The sequence below is a fragment of the Berghia stephanieae genome, chromosome 5, assembly GCF_034508935.2.
Source record: "Berghia stephanieae isolate SIO BIC M18660-M18661 chromosome 5, UCSD_Bste_1.3, whole genome shotgun sequence".
In the NCBI taxonomy this organism is placed as follows: Eukaryota; Metazoa; Mollusca; class Gastropoda; order Nudibranchia; family Aeolidiidae; genus Berghia; species Berghia stephanieae.
Genome location: NC_088364.1, coordinates 82,795,591 through 82,820,592, shown reverse-complemented (window position 1 = coordinate 82,820,592; position 25,002 = coordinate 82,795,591). Strand labels below are relative to the sequence as shown.

The 25,002-nt window shown below is 35.7% G+C and overlaps 1 protein-coding gene across 3 annotated transcripts in view; it reads right to left on the bottom strand.

Annotated features, from left to right (window-relative positions):
• Positions 1-18,364, bottom strand: part of LOC144973741 (protein FAM234B-like) — a 29,680-nt gene extending 11,316 nt beyond the window's left edge. Inside the window, exons 1-9 of one of the 3 annotated variants that reach the window (XM_078916574.1) lie at positions 18,306-18,364; positions 17,280-17,495; positions 13,070-13,250; positions 7,848-7,991; positions 7,110-7,298; positions 6,109-6,269; positions 4,504-4,681; positions 2,365-2,509; positions 1,376-1,540 (exon numbers count right to left, since the gene is read on the bottom strand). In XM_078916574.1, the coding sequence (XP_078772700.1) occupies positions 1,376-1,540; positions 2,365-2,509; positions 4,504-4,681; positions 6,109-6,269; positions 7,110-7,298; positions 7,848-7,991; positions 13,070-13,250; positions 17,280-17,477 (1,361 nt within the window). In that variant the 5' untranslated portion in view covers positions 17,478-17,495; positions 18,306-18,364. The other 2 variants (XM_078916576.1, XM_078916575.1) reach the window with 2 other exon arrangements.
• Between the last annotated feature and the right edge of the window lie 6,638 nt (positions 18,365-25,002).

Genomic DNA, 25,002 nt, shown 5'->3' with positions numbered 1-25,002 from the left:
AGACTTCTGATCTAACAATGTTGATATCACATACAGACAGACAGAGAACAAGAGTAATTTGTCTTGAGACTTCTGATCTAACAATGTTGATATCACATACAGACAAGACAGAGAACAAGAGTAATTTGTCTAGAGACTTCTGATCTAACAATGTTGCTATCACATACAGACAGACAGAGAACAAGAGTAATTTGTCTAGAGACTTCTGATCTAACAATGTTGCTATCACGTACAGACAGACAGAGAACAAGAGTAATTTGTCTAGATTTTGTTTGTTTGTTTGTTGCTTTAGGTCTCTTCCAACACAATTGAGGTTATATGAGAGACCGCTGAAACAAAAAAACAAGCAATCTAACAAAAATAGTACAAATGTAAATCAAAATCATAACCTAAAGATATCATAAGCTAAATTATAAATAACCAAGAACAAACAGGCAGAAGATTTACAGAAAAAAAAAAATATCCCCTGTCAAAAATACAATCACAAACCAAAGAAGCTGGATAGGCTAGTAAAGAGAAGAAGAAACGACATCACTATCGGATCGTATACCCATGCGAACATCATAGGTATATGATTCAAGGGTGATGCTCCCATCCAACCACCAGCTAATTTGTCTAGAGACTTCTGATCTAACAATGTTGCTATCACATACAGACAGACAGAGAACAAGAATAATTTGTCTAGAGACTTCTGATCTAACAATGTTGCTATCACATACAGACAGACAGAGAACAAGAGTAATTTGCCTAGACATTTGTGATCTAACCAAGAATTTGGAGTTTATAGAAATTTTAAAAAAACAAACAAAATAAAAAAAATACTATTTACCAAAACGGGAAGAGCAAAGAAACGTCAAATGGAGAGACAAAATGTGACACGATAAATCAAAGACAATGCCAGAGCCAAATAAAATAAATAAATAAATAAATTATATGAATAAATCCAATTCTGTTTTTGTTGCTGGTGGAAAAAGGATTTTTCAATCAAAGATAAGATAAACTCCAAATATTAATATTTTTATAACTTGCATTTTTTAAATAATAAAATAATAAAAATTTGTATTACGCAACCTCACCTGAATAGGGTTAAAGCACCGAATGAAGTGAACAGACACAATATAAATTATATACTTTTTTTTACAAATATATAAAGAATAAATTTAGAATCCAAAACTTCATTTTTCTAATTGAATTCAAGGGTTGTCATTTTCACTGTATAGAATGACCCAGATCCATTCATATCTATGAACACTATTAATAGTTTAATGACGCTATTTAAAATAAATCTGTGAGAAAATCAAAGAGCAGACAGGTCTTTTCTGATACATTCATTAATCTTCCAAATCAAGAGAATATTCCCACAGACAACGCCCACCTGTATGTTTCCATGCCATAGAATGACCTGGACCACTTTTCAGTCAAAGTCTGGCCATCCATCAAGGTCACCTGACCATCAAATGACGTCACAATCAGGTCAAGATGATCGTCTTTGTTTGTATCGACTAAAACAGGCGGTACCATGATTCCTTTGGTTTTACCACTACACGAAGAGAATAATAATAATTAGAATAATAATAACAATAATAATAATAATAATAATAATAATAATGATATTAATAATAATGATAATAATAATAATAATAATAATAATAATAATAATAATAATAATAATAATAATAATAATGATGATGATATTGATGATGATGATGTTGATAATAATAATAGTAAAAATAATAATAATAATAATAATAATAATAATAATAATAATAATAATAATAATAATAATAATAATAATAATAATAATAATAATAAATAATAATAATAATAACAATAAAAATAACAACTTGAATTGTTGGCCATAATTTCATCAGACTTAGCAATAGAAACTCGGATAACTCAGCTAAACAGACTAATCGGTCTGAAGGACAAACATAATTGTATTCTCCACCCTCTGTTGTCTCTATTGTCATGTAGGCTTCAATAAAACGATACATTAATTATAAACATTTTCTCATTAACTCACTCAATCCTGTAGATTTTCGCTACTTTTTAAAATTGGAGAAAATGTATTAAAATTAGCATGTACATAGATAGTTTTATTCAGCTATCATTAACATGTAAAAACTAAAAACATTAGCTTTGATACTACGCCTATAATTATTTTGTCTCAGAAAAATGTAACAAAAAGGCATGGGGTAAAAGTAACCCGAGATAAACTACGGATATAGTCGGTGTTAGGGTTGAGTGAGTTAACTACGGATATAGTCGGTGTTAGGGTTGAGTGATTTAAAAATGTATGAAACAAAAAAAAGATTCAAGGTTACAAATAATGAAAACTTGTTGTGAGGGTTACAAGGAACAAACCTGAATAAAACAACAAAACCAGACTCGTCTTTCTTCAGAGAATCTAACCAGTTGTATGTCCCAGATCTGGACTTGTCTGTCTCCGACCACTCTGAACCAGTAACATGGCGGTAGATGTCAGGCAAAGATATTGCCAACAGCGAACCTAGAATGGAGACAAAGAATAAATTCAAACCCATTTCAATTTAAGACCACATCTACTTCTAGTTAAAAATAAATTAAAAAAAAATAAAAATTCCCTCAATTCATCCCCAAGGGGAAATTTGTCTCCAGGGTCTATTCCAAGAGGAAGACTGGAATAACCCAGGCATCAGCCGCAGGGCAGCGCTGCAAATTGAGCTAAGGCGAGGTGACTTGCATAAGGCCACACTGCGCAGCGGCGGGTGATCGAACTCGGTACGAAGCAAAGACCGTACTGCTGAGCCACGCTGCCTCCTAGAAAAGTCAATTCAAAACTTTCACCGATTTCCTCCCATTATATCATACTGGTCCCAGCACTTGGAATTCCCTTCTACTTGCCCTGAGACCCAGTTATGAGACATCAGAAATAAATTACAATGTGAAATTGAATGTAAGCTTCAATTTACTATTCGAAAACAGATAAAATGGACGTTCTATTTTAATTTGTGCTTCCTTATAAAAGAGCATACAATTTCCTGTCCATCAATGTTTTTGTTTATTCACCTAAACAACGCCACTACCACATTATCTCATTCATCTGTCGTGTTTCAGTCTTCCTGTTTTGTTGATAAAGAGGAAACCCGAAGTGTCCATTTTATCTGTTTTCGTATATTAAATTGAAGCTTACATTCAATTTCACAATTGTTATTTATTTCTTCGAGCTTCAAGCAGCAACATTTACATTATTGAGACATCAGAGGACACTTTCAAAAAGCGCTGTAAAATGTATTTTATGCAATGCAGCTGTCCCAATCAGTAGCTGGTCTCATGGGACAGTCCTCCACTTGACTTGTGTGTGTATAATGGTATCTAGTCTTGACCATAAGTTGATCCACAGCATTTTATATAATACATACTTAATTCAATTTATTGGTGAAATAATATATAATATTTTAACATTAACCTACAGTTTTTATATTAGTAATGTTGTAACACACACATAGAGCGGCCACTGAGAGGGATCCTGTTAATATCAATTTCTATCTCTTTTCTGTGTCTGGATCCTGTCAATATCAATTTCTATCTCTTTTCTGTGTCTGGATCCTGTCAATATCAATTTCTATCTCATTTCTGTGTCTGGATCCTGTCAATATCAATTTCTATCTCTTTTCTGTGTTTGGATCCTGTCAATATCAATTTCTATCTCATTTCTGTGTCTGGATCCTGTCAATATCAATTTCTATCTCTTTTCTGTGTCTGGATCATGTCAATATCAATTTCTATCTTTTCTGTGTCTGGATCCTGTCAATATCAATTTCTATCTCTTTTCTGTGTCTGAATCCTGTCAATATCAATTTTTATCTCTTTTCTGTGTTTGGATCCTGTCAATATCAATTTCTATCTCTTTTCTGTGTCTGGATCCTGTCAATATCAATTTCTATCTCTTTTCTGTGTCTGGATCCTGTCAATATCAATTTCTATCTCTTTTCTGTGTCTGGATCCTGTCAATATCAATTTTTATCTCTTTTCTGTGTTTGGATCCTGTCAATATCAATTTCTATCTCTTTTCTGTGTCTGGATCCTGTCAATATCAATTTCTATCTCTTTTCTGTGTCTGGATCCTGTCAATATCAATTTCTATCTCTTTTCTGTGTCTGAATCCTGTCAATATCAATTTTTATCTCTTTTCTGTGTTTGGATCCTGTCAATATCAATTTCTATCTCTTTTCTGTGTTTGGATCCTGTCAATATCAATTTCTATCTCTTTTCTGTGTCTGGATCCTGTCAATATCAATTTCTATCTCTTTTCTGTGTCTGGATCCTGTCAATATCAATTTCTATCTCTTTTCTGTGTCTGGATCCTGTCAATATCAATTTCTATCTCTTTTCTGTGTCTGGATCCTGTCAATATCAATTTCTATCTCTTTTTTTTTGGTAACAGTCAATACAATTCTCTATTGTAATTTGTATTTTTTCATAGAACAGATTTGTAATTTAAAAGATAAAGTGTTTTCCCACCTTGCACTGTTTCTCCCCCAGTTCCTATGAGGATATAGATGGCGCCACTCGGAGTGATGTATTTGATAGGAGGCATATACGTTTCTTTGTTATTTGGGAGTTCAAGGTAATGACTGCCGATAGGATGACCATTGAGGCCAGATAGGAGTATCAACCTGCCTGCTTTTCTGTTGTGGTCCTGACAAGACAAAGACAAAAGATGATCAAGTTATCACCTACTTGAAATAAGTTATCAAATTACCTACTTGAAATAAGTTATCAAATTACCTACTTGAGTACCAAATCATGGATGTTCATCGTGTTTATGTTGGTAGGAGTACCAAATCATGGATGATCATCGTGTTTATGTTGGTAGGAGTACCAAATCATGGATGTTCATCGTGTTTATGTTGGTAGGAGTACCAAATCATGGATGTTCATAGTGTTTATGTTGGTAGGAGTACCAAATCATGGATGATCATCGTGTTTATGTTGGTAGGAGTACCAATTCATGGATGTTCATCGTGTTTATGTTGGAACGAGTACCAAATCATGGATGTTCATCGTGTTTATGTTGGTAGGAGTACCAAATCATGGATGATCATCGTGTTTATGTTGGTAGGAGTACCAATTCATGGATGTTCATCGTGTTTATGTTGGAACGAGTACCAAATCATGGATGTTCATCGTGTTTATGTTGGTAGGAGTACCAAATCATGGATGTTCATCGTGTTTATGTTGGTAGGAGCAATACGTGTCTGTGACTCAATGCTGTTCTTTTTTAAATTTTACACGTTGAACAACAGAATCTTCCTAAAACATCTACTGTTTCAGTGCACATTCAAAGATAGTTTAAAACGACCAAATCGCATACGATATCCTTTGATTGTAAATTGGCTTTTTTATTTGGTGATTCTGAATTATCCTTTAAAAAGCATGTAGTCTATTCATTCCAGGAAGTAATATTCAAACTGCATTAAGTTTATGGCTTGAAAGATTTCATGTTGATAGCTGGACTTGCCTTTACTTGCTTTAGGGACAGCATATCTAATGTTTTGAATTATTTTATTGAAATCAAAGATGTTTTCAGGAGATGCATTCTCTCTGAAACTTGAATGATGTATCTAATGTTTTTGTGATTGGCTGAGGAAGGGTTTTGAGCCCGAAACATTCCATGTTTAGTATTTTGTTCTTTTTCAAATTCATTTTTGTTCATTACTTTTGACCATTCCATTGTACTGTATGTTGTAAAGCGCTTTGAGCGCGTTTAGTGGATATTGCGCAATACAAATGCTCAAGTTTTGTTTTTGTTTGTTTTTTAAATTGCTGCCTCTATTCTCACCCCCCCCCCCCCCCCCCCGCATTGGATTACCAAAAAAGACGTCGCCGGCTTTTTGCGATTTGGATTTGATTGATTTTTTTTTTTTAATTGTGCAACTTGTGACAAGAAACTTAACAAATTACTGCATTACAACCTTTGGATTAAACATACAACAATTGTGGACTACTATTATGAAGACTAGCATCCTAGACTAGGGGGGTGAGAATAGTCACTTTGTTTTTAAATTGTTAACACTATAGAAGAATTCAATTGTATTTAAAAAATCCATAAATAAAAAGACCAACCCAAGGCTCCTTTTCCTTGTCACCTCCATGAGACACCAAGACATCCAGCACGGTGTCCCCATCCATGTCTGGCACCAGGACAGCCTGGTACATGTTCCACTTGGACACAAAATGGGAAGACCACAGCGACAGATCAGGATCAACACTCCAAAGAATGTGCCCTGAAAAAGGTTCAATTGATCGATGAACGAGTTTTTGACAATGACAATGTTTGGGGAACTTTTTCAACAGTGATCTCAAAAAGAAGAAGAAGAAGAAGAAGAAGAAAAAGAAGAAGAAGAAGAAGAAGAAGAAGAAGAAGAAGAAGAAGAGGAGGAGGAGGAGGAGGAGGAGGAGGAGGAGGCAGTGGAGGGAGAAAGAGCCAAAATGTGCTAAATTAGAGATATAGTTTATTTGGACAGCTTTATAATCTTTTGTGAAATGAATCCAAAACAGTTCATTTCCTGTCTGAGATCACGAGTATCGGCTCTTCTAGAATATAAATAGGCAACTCACTGTTTCTTTTTGTCTTATTATTCCTCTCTTGACTATATGGCTATTCTAAAATATTAGGTAATGAAACAATCTTAGCAATGTCTATTTAAAAAATGCAGTTGATGGTTTTGAGAGATTTAAGCAAAGTCACCGGTACTTTAAAATATCGTTTGTAATTGCAGTCAAAAAAGAAAAAAAAACAAAAAACAAAAAAAGAAAGTAACAGAGCTATAGCGTGCATGTCTAAAAGTTTTCTCCACACCAAACTGACCTCAATGATGATAGAATACTAATACTACCAATAAATAGTCATAAAAGCCGTTGAGCAAAATACATAAGAAACTACATTAATGCTTACTTCACTGGTAAATATGAAGAAAAGGGAGACGAATGAGCAAGAATACGCGATATTTTTTCTCTCCAAAGAACTCCAACCCCCCCCCCAAAAAAAAAACCTAGCACAATCCCAGAAAAAAAAATGCCACCATTATCAGGTCTCTATAGTAAATAAAAGAATTCCATATTACCTGTAGGTGCTTCTATAGCCTGACAAGTGGAGTGCCTCCCAGTCAAAACACACGTCTTCATATCACCAGCCACCTCCATGTCCCCACAAGTCTGATGGATCACCACGGATCTGGTGGAAGTCTGCCACAACAAATGGCCATCAAAACCTCTGAAAGCTTTAACTGTTGCTCCACAGGGACTACTCACACCTTAGGAATGAACAACAGAAAAGAACAATTGATACAACACATGCCAATACAAATAAACCCAAATTGTTTAAAAAATTAGGCATCACCCATTCTAAGAAAAGGAAGAAGAAGAAGAAGAAGAAGAAGAAGAAGAAGAAGAAGAAGAAGAAGAAGAAGAAGAAGAAGAAGAAGAAGAAGAAGAAGAAGAAGAAGAAGAAGAAGAAGAAGAAGAAGAAGAAGAAGAAGAAGAAGAAGAAGAGAAGGAAGAAGAAGAAGAACATTTTCCTCCGATCATAAAACATTTAAATTGTCTCCTCTACAAGAATATATAATAATAATAATAATTAAAATGCATAAAACCCCCTTCATCAAACTTTCTTTTAAATCTCCTGATGATTTCAATTGTGATCTGATCTGTGTCTCTAGGAAATTCCATCAAAGTCAGGACAGGACAGGGCACAACTTCTTGATCACCTTTTCATGTTCAAATCATTGAACAAATTCATTTAAATCGTTGTCAAATCAGATTTCACAATATCGATTTCAACCTAAATGGAAATCAATTCCTACCTTCAGATTTACAATATTGCCTCATAGTGACGTGTTCAGATCTGTTCAAAAGGCCCTCCATACGACTCTGGTCAGCCAGACCTATGACGATGTCGTCCAGATTATCTTTGTCGACGTCCAGTAAAAAGACACTGGACTCCGTCCCTGGACATTTGAACAAACAAAATAATGAAAACATAAAAATTATCCTTCATTTTAGCACGTGCCTTTTTCTTATGGGATAACTATTTAAAAAAAACAAAACAAAAAAAACAGAGCATTTATATAGTGCAATATCACTAAACGTGCTCAAAGCACTTTACAAGGTGTCCCAGACCAACAGCCACATATAGAATGCCTGCAAGGTGATAATACAATTTTTTTTCTGACAGACAACGCTGTTATTGGCCAGGTACTCATTTTACACCCGAGTACGGTGAGAGAATGTGAGTAAAGGGCCTTTTCCAAGGACTCACTTATGCGCAGAGCGAGGCTCGCACCCAGGACCTTCCGATCCGAAAGCGAGTGTCATACCACAAGACCACATTGCCCCAATATTATTACTATTAAATGAATGTGAGGAGTGACAGTTTTACAAAACAATTATGGACTCATTGTATTTCAAGAGAAAAACAAGTGGAAAAACAATATTGCTCTCCAGTGTAGATTCACTCATTGACATATCATGTTGAGTGCAGTTCTTGTGTCTCTTCTGGTAATAAAGTCTGATGATGTTGACTACGGTCATTGACTCCATGGGTTACAAATAGTAAAACATGTTGTGTCCTTGGGCAAGACACTTTCACTTTACAACCATTACCTCCCATCCCACTCATTCAACTAAGATTGTATGTATATTTGGCTACATACAGTACAAAAATGTTATCTCACAGGTGAGCTGTACTTTATGAAATGAAAATTTTAGTTCCATATGCATAGAAAGCACTGTGAAATGTATTGTACATAAAAAAATTAGAAATGTGAATATTTATCTGTGCATATCTATAATTTTTTTCATTTAAATATATAGCCTTGACAAACTATCAACTGTGACATTTAAATACATAGACTTGACAAACTATCAACTGTGACATTTAAATACATAGCCTTGACAAACTATCAACTGTGACATTTAAATACATCGCCTTGATAAACTATCAACTGTGACATTTAAATACATCGCCTTGACAAACTACCAACTGTGACATTTAAATACATCGCCTTGACAAACTATCAACTGTGACATTTTAATACATTATCCTTGACAAACTATCAACTGTGACATTTAAGTACATAGCCTTGACAATCTATCAACTGTGACATTTAAATACATAGCCTTGATAAACTATCAACTGTGACATTTAAATACATAGCCTTGACAAACTATCAACTGTGACATTTTAATACATTAGCCTTGACAAACTATCAACTGTGACATTTAAATACATAGCCTTGACAATCTATCAACTGTGACATTTAAATACACAACCTTGACAAACTATCAACTGTGACATTTAAATACATAGCCTTGACAAACTATCAACTGTGACATTTAAATACATAGCCTTGACAAACTATCAACTGTGACATTTCAATACATTAGCCTTGACAAACTATCAACTGTGACATTTAAATACATAGCCTTGACAAACTATCAACTGTGACATTTAAATACATAGTCTTGACAAACTATCAACTGTGACATTTTAATACATAGTCTTGACAAACTATCAACTGTGACATTTAAATACATTAGCCTTGACAAACTATCAACTGTGACATTTAAATACATTAGCCTTGACAAACTACCAACTGTGACATTTAAATACATAGCCTTGACAAACTATCAACTGTGACATTTAAATACATTAGCCTTGACAAACTATCAACTGTGACATTTAAATACATTAGCCTTGACAAACTATCAACTGTGACATTTAAATACATAGTCTTGACAAACTATCAACTGTGACATTTAATACATTATCCTTGACAAACTATCAACTGTGACATTTAAGTACATAGCGTTGACAAACTATCAACTGTGACATTTAAATACATAGTGTTGACAAACTATCAACTGTGACATTTAAATACATAGTCTTGACAAACTATCAACTGTGACATTTAAATACATTAGCCTTGACAAACTATCAACTGTGACATTTAAATACATTAGCCTTGACAAACTATCAACTGTGACATTTAAATACATAGTCTTGACAAACTATCAACTGTGACATTTAAATACATTAGCCTTGACAAACTATCAACTGTGACATTTAAATACATAGCCTTGACAAACTATCAACTGTGACATTTTAATACATAGCCTTGACAAACTATCAACTGTGATATTTAAATACATAGTCTTGACAAACTATCAACTGTGACATTTTAATACATAGCCTTGACAAACTACCAACTGTGACATTTAAATATATAGCCTTGACAAACTATCAACTGTGACATTTAAATACATAGCCTTGACAAACTACCAACTGTGACATTTAAATACATAGCCTTGACAAACTATCAACTGTGACATTTTTCAATTTGGCACATTTCTTGCTCGCATGTTTTTACCTGGTCACAAAAATAAACAACAGCAAAAGTGACAGCTGTTGAGGAGGTAACGTCCAAAGAGAAAACTTGAACAAATGGTTAAAACAATCTCTTGTCCCAAGCAATGAATGCAATGTGTGAAGGTTTATGCTTTTGGGGCACAGTTGGCGGGAATATATCTAAAAAAAACCCCCAAAAACCCAACTTCCTCTTGTCAAAAATTATGAGAGTTGTGAGCGAATATGAAAGAAGTCAAACAAAAGATGTTTGTTTTCTTAGCAGTTTAACAGGTCATATGACCCTTCATTGTCACTCCAGCATCAGAGAAAAAGGAAGAAGATAGAACAGTCAAGAGTTTAGACTGAGCTAGCTATCAAGCTTGAGATAAAGGATACAAATAGAGAGGAGATCAGAAATTAAATGGCTCCAAGAGAAGTATATCCCTGGAGCTAATCTGGACCAACTTACAGGTACCGGGATCCACAAAAGATAACTGACTTCAAAATCTGACACTGCAACAAGCTCTCTGGAAAGGAATCGCTAACCCATACAAACGATTACCTCCAAAAAAATTTTTTAAATCAACTATTATTACCATGACTAATAGCTATATGATAAAGAGATAATTAATAAAGAAACATAAAAAGTTAAATATCCATTTCATTTCATTGTCTCCATCTCAACAAGAGATTCCTGACAGAATCACGATGAAACCAAATGGTTCCATTCGAGAACAGGGCATAAAGCCACACAGAGAGAACAAATAATTTAAGAGGGAAATAAGAGATGGATGAAGAATCAAGGGGCAAAGGGCTTGCTAAAGTCACCTGACCTGAAAGGGAAATTCACCCACAGGAAGAAAGATTATAAAAATTTTAATATATAAAAAAATATATGGAAATTAAAAAATTCTTGGATATCTATCATTTCCACGTCCTTCACAATAGCAATTGATGATTTTCACATCCTTCACATTAGCAATTGATGATTTTCACATCCTTGACATTAGCAATTGATGATTTCCACATCCTTGACAATAGCAATTGATGATTTCCACATCCTTCACAATAGCAATTGATGATTTCCCTTAGAATATGTCTGTTTGTCTATTGACTTTATTGACTTTCAGGTCAGGCAATGATTCCTAGATCATCCAAAGTATAACATATGCATACACTTAAACGTAGCTTTGCCATTTCCCATCATGTCACCAACTTTACTCCATTGCCAAGTAAATAATAATGAGCTCAGACTAGATCAAACTGAAAACAAAACTCTTTTAGAGATGCCAACTTTGAATTTCGCTCACAGGAGTTTCAGCCACCACTCGTAGGAATTTCAATGCCGAAAGAGGAATTTCCGCGCACAAAAAAAAAAAGGAATTGGAACGATATTTGGCATTGTGCTTACATGTTGTATAGTTCTAAATAGATAACTGATTAGAATTACAGTGTATATTATGATACATAAACACATTGCAAATTACAATCCCAAAGTTTCCTTATTTCAAATGAAGTAAAGCGCCAAAACCTAATGGTAGAGATTGTAGTACTGGTGGTAGTGAGGATGATGTGGTGGTGGTTGTAGTAATAGTGGGAGAGATGATGAAGATGTGATAGTGGTTGATGTTGTAGTTGTAGTGGTAGTGATGATGATATGGTGGTGGTGGTGGTGGTTGAGGTAGTAGTGGTAGTGATGATGATATGGTGGTGGTGCTGGTTGAAGTAGTAGTTGTGGTCGTGATGATATGGTGGTGGTATTGTGGTTGTAGTAGTTGTGGTCGTGATGATAATGATGTGGTGATGGTTGTAGTAGTGGTGGTTGTGATGTTGATGTGGTGGTGGTGGTGGTGGTTGTAGTACAAATGGTAGTGATGATGATGTGGTAGTGGTGGTTGTAGTAGTAATGGTAATGATGATGTGGTGGTGGTTGTAGTAGTAGTCGTGGTAGTGATGATAATGTGGTGGTGGTGGTTGTAGTAGTACTGGTCATGATGATGATGTGGTGGTGGTTGTAGTAGTACTGGTCGTGATAATGATGTGGTGCTGGTGGTTGTAGTATTAGTGGTAATGATGATGTGGTGGTGGTGGTGGTTGTAGTAGTAGTGGTAGTGATGATGTGGTTGTAGTAGTAGTGGTAGTGATGATGTGGTGGTGGTGGTTGTAGTAGTAATGGTAATGATGATGTGGTGGTGGTGGTTGTAGTAGTGGTGGTAATGACGATGTAGTGGTGGTGGTTGTAGTAGTAGTGACGATGATGTGGTGGTGGTTGTAGTAGTAGAGGTCGTGAAGATGATGTGGTAGTGGTGGTTGTAGTAGTAGTGGTAGTGATGATGTGAAGCTGGTGGTTGTAGTAGTAGTGGTAGTGATGATGATGTGGTGGTGGTTGCAGTAGTAGTGGTGGTGATGATGGTTGTAATACTAGTGGTAATGATGATGATGTGGTGGTTGGAAGGGGGGGGGGGTATCCTTGGAACAAATTGACCTTACCGGAATTTGACGGAAGTTGCCCGGAGCCCGGAATTTTTTGCTCCAGACCGGAGTTTTTTCCGGTGAAACCGGAGTTTTGGCATCACTCTCTTTTATACAGTATGACATTGTATAGAGGTTTTACTGAATTAATGGTTTCCTGAAAACAAATCACTTCATTAGAATGGACAAATAATGAAATAAGCTTACACGTTTGTTGAAAATTCAAAGTCCAGTCTGGGGCAGATTTGATTTTTGGTGCAGGTTCAGCAGAAGTGACAATCCCTGGATTGCTGCTTCCCTTCAAGAACGGAATGGCAACACCACAGCCGGTGATGATTACCAATAGGATCACGACAAAAACTGCCAAGCACCTCCGCCTTTTTTTATTCTGAAAAAAAACAAAAAACCCATTCCAAATAGATTTATGAGCAAATCTGTTACATATCATTTGTTGTGAAAGAATTACATTGACAAATATTCAACTCATCTAAAAACTTATTTATTATCACTTTTCAGCCACGGCAAAAGTCAGCTGCTAATTTATAGACCGAAAATTCATGTTATTTAATATAGTGTTCACCTACAAATGTCCCACTTTGTTATAGTTCACTTTATGTACTACTACTACTACTAGCAGCTCTCAATCAACAGTATTTTTACTATTAAAAACCACTCCTCTTATATCCCACTTCATTGTCTAATAATCCACCATTTTTCAACAAATATATAACGAAGCAACATAATTCTTATCGATTTGCTTCACAAAAAGGACCCTCTGAATCAGAACTTGACACATAAACAAGCATCTAAATGTTTATACTAAAATCATATATCTCGGTAGTGTATTAAAAATACATTCATACAAAGACCCTGTGATGAAAGTATTGAAACCCATAGATTCGTTGACATAAAGCCGTTTGTTTTTTGTTTTGTTTTTAAGGGTTTTACGGTGCGTGCAACACATTAAGGTCATATCAGCGCCAGTAAAAAGGAAGGAAATGGGATAGTAAAAAGTTCTTGAATTACAATTAAAGCACAAAAGAAAAGGTAAGACAAAGGGGAACTGGTTCAAATAGAGAACAGATGTAGATTCCAAGAGCACACCGTCAAAGTTCTTAGTTTGAGATCACCTAAAAGTCTCATCCAGACACAAGCACAGGTCCCAACTAAGAGGAACACACTCAAATGTATACCAATCATATAATATTATATGTAAACTAAACATAATACAATGCATAACAGAGAGATGATTTACAAGATAAAAATATCATCTCCCAAAACTATAACTATACATTCGACTGTTTCCCTCCCAGCCAAGGAACTCCGGCAAGGGTCAGGACAAAACTAAGTAATCTTATTCCAAGACAATGACATGAAACAATTGGAAAACGGGTATGGGGGGATAGAAGACATAGCATGTACCTCCCTGCTCACAATGGGAGGTCAGGATCCCCACCCAGTACATAAAGCCGTTTGTGTTGATTCTCTGATACCAGTATGTTACAGAAGCTAAATAGATAATTCCAACAAGAAGAAATGTCATATCTACAGTGCTCTGTGCTCTCAAAGGCTCAGGGACGAATAATGTCTTTTTATTGAGGGCAAGGAGGGGGAGGGGGGAGGAGGAGGCATAGCCCCAACCAATTGGGTGGTGACCACTGTACTAAAATCCTAACATTAATTAATATATAAAATATAATATCAAGATTCTTCCGAGGGCTTTGCATGATAAATAAATTTTCAAATATTCCCACAACAATCTATAAATATATACTCACATAACATATGTTATGAACGTTAAGGATTGCTATTTTTATTACATCTACTTTGGTATTATAGACTTACCCATAGTTTTTACACACTGCCAAAACATATATTAGGTTGTTGGTGTTAGTCAAGTAATTAATTGACTATATTACTATCAACCATTAAAGAAGGAAAAAATAATGTATCATTAAATTCAAATACCAAACCCTTCATTCAGTTTTTCTCATTTTTTACCCCACCAACCTACCAATTGCACTGGAATTTGTGTGGCTGGCTGAGAAAACCCGGAAAGATGTGCAAATTTCATAAATTGAGTTATGTATGCAGTGGTGTAGCCCACATCTTTTTATAATTTACCACTTTAAATTTTCATTTTACGTCTATTAGAACCCAAGTTATGAATTTTTTCTGAATAAAAATTGTTGCTATGGGAAAAACATTATTTTTGATTTTGGCTCATATCTCGAATCAAAGCTTGCCACATCTTCCCGGGTTTTCTCAGCCAGCCTGACATTTGTCAGTGGTAGCATATCACTGTGGGTAACTCTCAATATAAATGTATCTCTTCAGAGTTATAGGGCCCTTGAAGCAAGAGTTAATCCATGTTTTTATAAAATTAAACGGACAATATCAATTGCTTGCCATCCTTTGGATAGACCCGTGTCTACCACAAAGTACTTTTGTCAGATATAGCAAAACCAGCAACCCAATCACTGCTGAGTGGACAGTAGGTCAGAACAAAAATCTTGTCTACACCCAGGACCGGTGACGTCGTCCCTTTGAGTGCGAGTGCTCTACCTACTGAGCTATCAGGACCTCCAAGAGCATAACCTCTTGGCAAACATTTTTAATCAACTTCATGGTAACAGAAAACAAGCTTAAGCCATGGATTATTTTGCTTTCAAACTCCAATTTCAAGAGTTCACAACTAGACCAGAGCAAATGAATCCAATCTGTTGCAGTTTCTATAATGTTTTCTTGACTGTATTTGAGATGGACCTACAAAAAAAAAAACAACCACACCGGCTTCAAGCAAAAGAGATAAATCTGTACTTTCTTTGAAAAAAATATGAGTTACAGTATAAAACATTCACTAAAAGTGCTCGAAGCACTTTACAAGGGGGACCATGCCAACAGCAACACATAAATCAAGTATTAGTCAACACATGATTGCCTATGCCTGTAAAAGAAATGTTGCAATTTTTTTTTCAAGAGAGATAAAATGGTTACTGATCAGGTACTTATTTTATGCCTGAGTAAGCTGAGATAATGTGAGTAAAGAACCTTTCTAAAAGATTCGTCTCAGCACTGCTCAGAGGGGTTGAACCCTGGATGTATCGGTCTGGAGGCGAGTGTCATAAAAGACCACAAAACGCACATCTACATTCAAATATACATATATAATGTTTCATACTTCCATACTTTTTAAGCCATAAGGCATAGTACCTAGTTCAATTAATGTATGAAGCATGCTGGATTGTATTCAATCTAAATTTAAATCTAAGACATCAGAATTAAGCCATTTTCATTTTTTTAATTGTTAGTTTGAAATGCATTAAATTACATATAGAATTTAATTTCGCTCAGAAAAGAGACATTTTTAACTTTAACTTTAATTCAAGTGAGTAAAAAGAAGCCTTTTTTTCACCAAATTTACTCAAAATTTTGATTAAAAGAATCCTAATTTGGAATTCAAAACTATTAGTGTCCTGACATACCAATGCTATCTGTATGGTGGCAGGTCTTAGAAATTTCAAGAGATTTACTATTTACTAATAAAGTTGTTTTTTAAAATAAAACAATTCATTATGATTATATTATGTTAACGATGACCACCATAATAAGACATAATTATCAAGAGCTTTAAGAAAACTGTACAAAAAAATATTTTTTTTATTATTATTTTTTTTATTTGCTTTCCGGCTAAGACATTAAGAGAGGTCGTCTGGTTTTTATAAACGAAGTAACCATTTCTAACGAATGCTTGGGAAAATAAACTTGATCTCCATTTCTCGAATGCTTGGGAAAATAAACTTGATCTCCATTTCTCCGAATGGTTTCCGTTCTCAAGATATTATTTGTTATTTGTGAGAGTGTCTGTGTGAATGTGAATGTATATATATACATTTTTTTTGGTTTTCCTTTGTCAATGCTTGGGTGCTCTGTCTTTTATTCCAAAGTTTATGTTAGACTTCTATCTTGAGTTTGTGCTATCCTGTCTTTCAACCTCTGTTCCCGCATTGAGACTTTCTTTGGCTTTGTTATTTAGGTTTAACTTCTGATCTCTTTTTGATGGGGCAGCGCAAAGTGCAAAAGTGAACGCGCCATGGAGTATTCGCAATAGCACAACTTTTTGATAAAATCTGCCTTTGTCAACAATGTGACTAAAAACGCTTGATGATTCGTGAGAATTCCCTGTCCACTCTGTTTGAGCATTTACCTTTGCATCGACATCGCGCCTGTTAACCCATCAGCTACTGGAGGCCAGCTGACCATTTGGAGAAATAGAGTTCAAGTTTATTTTGCTGAGCGTTCGGAGAAATAGAGCCAGCCATTTATAAATTGATGATGGATTATCTCCAGGTTTTTATTTATTTATTCAAGAAAAGAAAAATGTATCTATCTACTTAATTGAAGTTATTTCACAAACCCCTTTATATCCATGGGAAGTTCTTATTCTCGGTAGACCAAGCTCTTCCAATTCAAATACATTTCTGTCATCTGTGGCCGTTCCTCCATTTACGAGTCTTGAATCAAACAGGATATTATCGCTGAATCCTTCATCCTCGTCATCACTTACTGCCACCTGAGACAGGCGCTGATATTTCACATCCGGACTTCGACTCATGTTACATTGAGATTAGCTCTGAGAAAACGTAAATATAAATATTAATAAAAATAATGTAGTAGAGGTCTACTTTGTCAAGTTGTATTACTATATTACCACTCATCCATAGTCATTAATCGCCATCTTATACTAATAATATTAAAATAAAGCTTGACCTCTGCTCTTTGAAATGATACCAGAACCGTTATAATAAGATAGTGATAGAGTGAAAAATATAAATAATGCAACAGTGATCATGTGAAATTGTGTTATTCAAATTTTAACCCAAACTCGCGCTTCACTTTTCCAATGGCTAATCGGCACCTGTCTACATGCTGGAATCAGACTACCTACTAATATATTAATCTAATAGTAAGGTTAGATATCTAGATAATAGTAATAAAGTATAGAGTTTATACAGCATTAGTAGGCATTATAATAGAGTTCAATTGAATTTCAGAGCCAGATCAAATTTCAGGCAGGGGCTCAACCTCCGAACAATTTCTGCAGCGCCACAAATTTTGTAGGATCTGAATTATTCTTTTTAAATTAACAAAACAAAAAGAAAGAAAAAAAAAAAAGAAGGGATCTTAGACTAATTCTAATTCCCGTCTTGACCAGGCTCGTCAAATCAGCTGTGTTGTAGTGATGTACCTGGTGGCATCAAATATGAGAGTTTTCTGTCATAGTTAACGTCAATCAATGTAAGACAAGTAAAGACATTCTTGATTTGGACTTATAAATAAAAATAAAATCTAAAATGTTGGCTACCGATAGACAGATGATAAAACAACAAATTTACTTAAATTGAAAAATAAAGTGGTTCACGATAATTTTTTGTTTACAAACCATGTTCTAAGAAGGAAGGATGAGCAGTATTTGATATTTGATATCGATAACAATTTAATATCGATATGACGTAGCTTTTGTTTAGAATTAGAATACCGTGCAGCCGTATCCTTCTTGAACCGAATTACACTTGATCCTGTCTTTTTTGTTCGCGTATTTTCTTTGTTGATACAAATATCTTAAGCATTTTAAAAAAAATGTAATTTCAGAGAACTTTTTTCGTATTTATAACCGAAAGCAACTTTTTGCAAAAGTCCATAATATCAATTCACCCCCCCCCCCCCCAAATCAATACACACACACACACACACAATAAATATAATATATTCTCTTCCCCAACGGTCCACACCCTGAGACTCCTCTTCGCCTTTTATTTCATGTCCGATGCCATTCTCTTTCCCCAAAACCGACGCGAGAAATCCACTTATTCGCGTTGTGAACTTACGACTATGATCGCATAGCATATCACCATTCTACTTCTACTTCTACACCGCGATCTTGACAGACATCTTATTTCTTGAGCAAAGGAAACGATGTTCATATTTTTTTCTCTTATCTCCCAAATCAATATTGAATAATATCTACAACAAAAACCAAAGAAAAAATAAATAAACAAACAAAATGAATTTAAAAAACAAAAACAAAACAAAGCAAAACGACACCAAAAAAAAAAAAAACCCCAACATAAAACAAAATCTAAATGGGTCAACTTAAATACAAGGATGCAAAGCGATGGAAATGATAACAGATAGATATTGTGGACTGACCTTTAAAAAAAACAAACCCTACCCGTCCAGGAAATCAAGACTTTTACTACGCTGGGTTGGTTTGTTTCTGATTTTATGGGTTTAACTGCACTTGCAACATTTTAAGCCATTTCTGCAGCAGTGAAAAAAGAACTGATATGAAAAAAAGTTTTGGATTTGAAGTTCGAAACACCAAAGAAAAAGTAAGACAAAAGGGACTGGATCGAATAGAGAAATAAATATTCCACGAGCAATCCGTCAATGTGCTTATTTTGGCAGCACCTAAAAATTCCATCCAAACACAAGCAAAAGATCCCGCTTAGAAAGATACAATCAAATGGTCGCACAGTGTAATGTGTATACAAGAGAGAGAGAGAGAGAGAGAGAGAGAGAGAGAGAGAGAGGAGAGGGGAGAGAGAGAGGGGAGGAGGAGAGGGGGGGGGGGGGGGGGGGGAGAGGGAGATTATTTATAAAGAAAAAAATCTCTGAAAAAACAGGAAATAGCCGTTTAACTGTCTCACTCTCAGCTAATGATCCCTGCCATGACGAGGAAAAACCGAGATATGTCAATTCAGAACAAAGAAAAAAACAACATAGAAATAGAAAGGAAAAACAAACAAAAAAAAAAGGGGGGGGGGAGGTTGAAGACAAGGCAATAGTGACATCTCCATCCATCAAAGGAGGTCAAGGATTTCAAACTGGTTTATCACATTAGGCAACTCCCTCTTATGTTTTTATTTTTTATTTTGTTTTTTTTAAGAGTTTTACGGCGCTTGCAACACATCTAGGTTATATCAGCGCCAGTAAAAAGGAAGAAAATGGGATAGTAAAAATTTCTAGAATTACAATTAAAGCACCCAAGAAAAAGTAAGACAAAGGGGAATTGGGAACAAATAGGGATCAGATGTAGATTCCAAGAGCACACCACCAATGCACTTAGTTTGAGATCGCCTATAAGTCTCATCCAGACACAAGCACAAAATCCAACAAAGAGGAATACACTCAAATGCTTGCATTCTCATCTCATCTCATGTAGTTCCATATCTGAAGCAGACGTCGGAGGTCATCTTCCGCCAAGCTGATCTATCTCTTGCCAATTCTATTAAAGCAGCGCCACCTTTCTCAGCTTCATCTGTCCAAGTTCTTATCCCTTTCAAATACGTTATTCTTTGTCTTCCTCTTATTCTTTTTCCATTCATCTTTCCAGTCAAGGCGAGTATTTCCAAACCAGGGTGGCGGATAATGTGTCCTAAAAATTCCATTTGGCGTTTGATGATTTTTGTTATCAGTGATCTTTTTCTGTTTGCCATTTCTAAAATTTCTTCATTTCTTTTCCTTACCATCCATGACACCCTCATTATTCTTCTGTAAAACCACATTTCCACTGCCTCCAGTCTTTTAACCATGGTCTTGTTTATGGTCCAGCTCTCACAACCATATAGCAGCACAGACAGTACATAGCAATCCAGGACTTTGATTTTTGTTTTCATGCTAATATTCCTGTTTTTCATAATTGTATGCAGCTGGTTGAATGCATTCTTCGCCATACCTATTCTTTTCTTTATTTCACAATCTGATTTTCCATTGGATGTTACATTGAAGCCTAAATATTTGAAACATTCAACTTGTTGTATTGTTTGTCCTCTGCTTGTTATTACACAGGCTGGTGGGTTATTATTTTTAGATACCGTCATACATTCTGTTTTAGATATATTCAGTTCCAGTCCCATATTTTCACTACTCCTGACTACAACATCCAGTAATTCTTGTAGTTCATGTTCAGATTCTGCCAGTAGAACCGTATCATCTGCATACCTCAGATTTGTTACATTCTTTCCTCCAATACACACCCCCTTCTTATGTTCGATATCTCTTAATATCATTTCACTATAGAGGTTGAATAAATCTGGAGACAAAACACACCCCTGCCTAACTCCTCTTCTAATAGGTGTAAAACTGCTTAGTTCGTTGTCAACACGCATTGCTGCTTCTTGTTCCCAGTACAAATTCCGTAATATTCTTAAATCTTTACCATCAATGTCCAAGGATGATAGAATTTTGAATAGTTTTTCGTGTTGTACTTTATCAAAGGCTTTTGAATAGTCGATGAAACACATATACAGATCTTTATTTACTTCAATACATCTTTCCATCAGCATTGATAATGTGAATATTCCATTTCTGGTACCCTTGTCCTCAACAAAACCAAATTGCATCTCCCCAATTTCAGGTCGTATTTTATTTCTTATTCTTAGTAAAATTATCTTCAAAAGAATTTTTGTGAGGTGGCTCATTAGGCTAATAGTTCTGTGTTGTTCACAATCAACTGCCCCTGGCTTTTTTGGTAGTGCTATAAAAATGGATCGTTTCATATCAGTTGGCATTTTTCCTGTGTCATACACTTGATTTAGAAGGTTTGTGATGAATTCAATCCCCCATTCACCCAGGCCAGTCAAGGCTTCAATTGTTATGGCATCAGGTCCTGCAGCTTTTCCATTTTTCATGCTTTTCATGACGTTCCTAACTTCATCTTTCATTATAGAAGGCCCTTCCAGTTCTTTTATCATAGGCATTTCTCCTCGATTATCAAAAAAAAGTTCTTCAATATATTCTGACCATCTGTTTAGAATGCAGTCTTTGTCCATGATGGTGTTTCCACGCTTGTCTTTGATGCATCCACTTTTAGCACCTGATTTAGTTTTGTTTGTCACTTCTTTGATTTTCTGATGGAAGAATTTGCCATTTTTTTCTTTGCAGGACATTATATAGTGACATTGTTCATTTATCCAGTCTTCTTTAGCTTCGTTGCATTTTCTTTTTATCTGCCTGTTCAGAGTCTTGTATTTTTCTTCCTGATTTTTGGCCTTTCTTCTCTCATTCATTAATTCTAATATCTCTGGAGTAATCCATTTCTTCTTCTGCAACTTAAGTGTGGTTGGAACATTTTCTTCTAATGATGCAGCAACACTGTCTTTAAACTGCTCATATTTCTCTTCTATATCTGTTAGTTCTCCAAGCACTTCAAACTTGTTTCTTACTGATAGTTCAAATTTTTCTTGTATCTTCTGTTCCTCCCGGAGAATGTCTAGTTGGTATTTAGGTTTAGCCTTTGCTCTTTTGCAGATTTTCAATTTAACTCGTATGGGGCATAGCACAGGTATATGATCGCTGTTACAGTCAGCCCCCGGCATAGATTTGGCATACAAAACCGAGTTTCGGAAACGTTTGCTGATGACTATGTAATCTATTTGGTTTCTCACTCCATCTCCAGGACTTTTCCATGTCCACTTCCTTCTATTGTGGTTTGTTGACCAAGTATTTGTGATTGTCAGATCATGTTGACGGCACCATTGAATAAGACGATCACCTCTGTCATTTTTGTCTCCAGACCATGTGGGCCCACAATATCTTCTATTCTTTCTCGGCCCACCTTGGCATTAAAATCGCCCATGATGAGTTTTATGTCTGAAGACTTAAACTGATGCATTGCTTTATCTATTTGTTGATAGAAATTTTCCACTTCTTCATCATCGTGACTGGTGGTTGGGGCGTATATTTGTAAAATATCAAAATCAAAAGGTTTTGCTTGTAGTTTGATTGCCATTACTCTGTCTGATATGGGCCAGAATCCTTTGACTGCTCGCGCCGTTTTATTATCTAGTATAATTCCAACTCCCCTTTGGTGTTCTCTCCTCCTGAGTATATAATTTTACAGTCATCATAATTAAGTTCTCCTGCTCCTTTCCATCTAACTTCTGATAATCCTAAAACATTGATATTCAATCTCTTCATTTCCATAACTACATTTGCTAATTTTCCTTTCTGGTACAAACTTCTTACATTCCATGTTGCTGTTCGTAATGTTTGGTGGTGCACAGTAGCTGGATACGGTCGAGAGTCACCTGTTCACCTGCATGACTATCTCTACCGGACGAGGCTGTAATCGAGTTGCTCGAAAAACATCCATTGACGTCGTTGACTAGATTCGCTTGGACGGACATCATGACGATCTTGGGATGATACGTCAGTGGTTTCCCGTTGCCTTCTGACGGATTTTTATCTGGTTTACTCCATAGCCTTTTGACCTCCCGGTCATAACCCACAAGGCAGTGGGAGCATTTGGCAGGTTTTAAGGCGCCTCCCATTCACCTTGATAGTCCCTTCATAGAGTATATGAGGCATTTTGTATGTGTAGCTGTGCTGCCCGACTACCCAACCTCATCTCCACGACTATCGCCAGTTGGTCCGCGGCTTTACAGCTAACCTATAGATCAGGATCTGTAGGCCGTTCCACGATCCGCCACCTGTGGACGCGCTGGGTTGGGGATGGTCGCCCCAGCTGTACCCAGAATGCTTGCATTATACATTAAAAATAACAAATATAATAACACATAACAGAGAGATGATTTACAAGGAAAAAATATCATCTCCCAAAACAATAACTATGCATTTGACTGTTTCCCTCCCAGCTAGGACTCCGGCCAGGGTCGGGACAAAACCGAGCAATCTCACACCAAGACAAAGACAGAAAACAAGTTGGAAAACAGATATAAGGGGATAGAAGACACGGTAAGTACCTCCCTGCCAACTGTTTTATTTGTTTGTTTTAAAGGGTTTTACGGCGCTTGCAACACATTTAGGTTATATCAGCGTCAGTAAAAAGGAAGGAAATGGGATAGTAAAAAGTTATAGAATTACAATTAAAGCACCCAAGAAAAAGTAAGACATAGGGGAACTGGGAACAAATAGGGATCAGATGTAGATTCCAAGAGCATACCACCAATGTACTTAGTTTGAGATCACCTAAAAGTCTCATCCAGACACAAGCACAGGTCCCAACTAAGAGGAATACACTCAAATGTTTACCAATCATATAATATAATTTGTAAACTAAACATAATACAATACATAACAGAGAGATGATTTACAAGAAAAAAAAAATCATCTCCCAAAACAATAACTATGCATTTGACTGTTTCCCTCCCAGCTTGGACTCCGGCCAAGGTCGGGACAAAACCGAGCACTCCCACACCAAGACAAAGACAGAAAACACGTTGGAAAACAGATATAAGGGGATAGAAGACACGGTAAGTACCTCCCTGCCCACTGTGGAGGTAGGGAACCCCACCCAGAACTCCCTCTTAAACATCAAACCAACATGTACAGAGTTCGAGAGAGTCTCCGTGATAGGAGGGGATTCAAAGACAGTGAGGCTCTGTGAATTGTTTAGATGCTCCGTGCACAGGGGCGTGGCTATATTGGTTGATTTGGTGCCTGGCACCAATTCCATCTTTAAAAAATGGATTACAGCATTTGAAAAATAATAAAACTAAGAAATGGTATAAACCGCCTCTTACTTATTTGAGTAAGTCTTTTCTGTATATGTTTTTCTTTCTTTTGTATTTACAAATATAGCATGTTTTTAGTCATTTTCATCTGTGCCTGGCACCACCTTATACTGTAAGCATGCCACGCCACTGTCCGTGCACATACAAAGTCTACGTATTTTCTAAAACATCAAAGCTTTAAAAAAAATTAAAATTAAAAATAACAATAATGACGACGACGACGACGACGATGATGATGATGATGGTGATAAACAAGCATAGTTTCTTCTTTCACTTTAACTCACTCTACTTTCCTGCCGGTCTAATCGTCCAAGAGATTTTTAGTTTAAATGTCAAAATTTTTAGTACTTATCAAAATGGAAAAAAAAAATTAAAAATTAAAAAAAAAAAAATTGCACGTATGTAATTTTTAAACTTTAAATCCTAACATGATGTAAGAATGACAAACAGTATCGAAATATGCATGTAATTTGTCTCGGAAAAAATCTAAATGAAGATGGGGTAAAAGTAACCATAGCCAGATACAGATATTTTCGGTGTTAAGGTTGAGGGAGTTAACAGTAACAGTGAGCATTAAAAAAAAAAGATTCTAATAAATTTGAA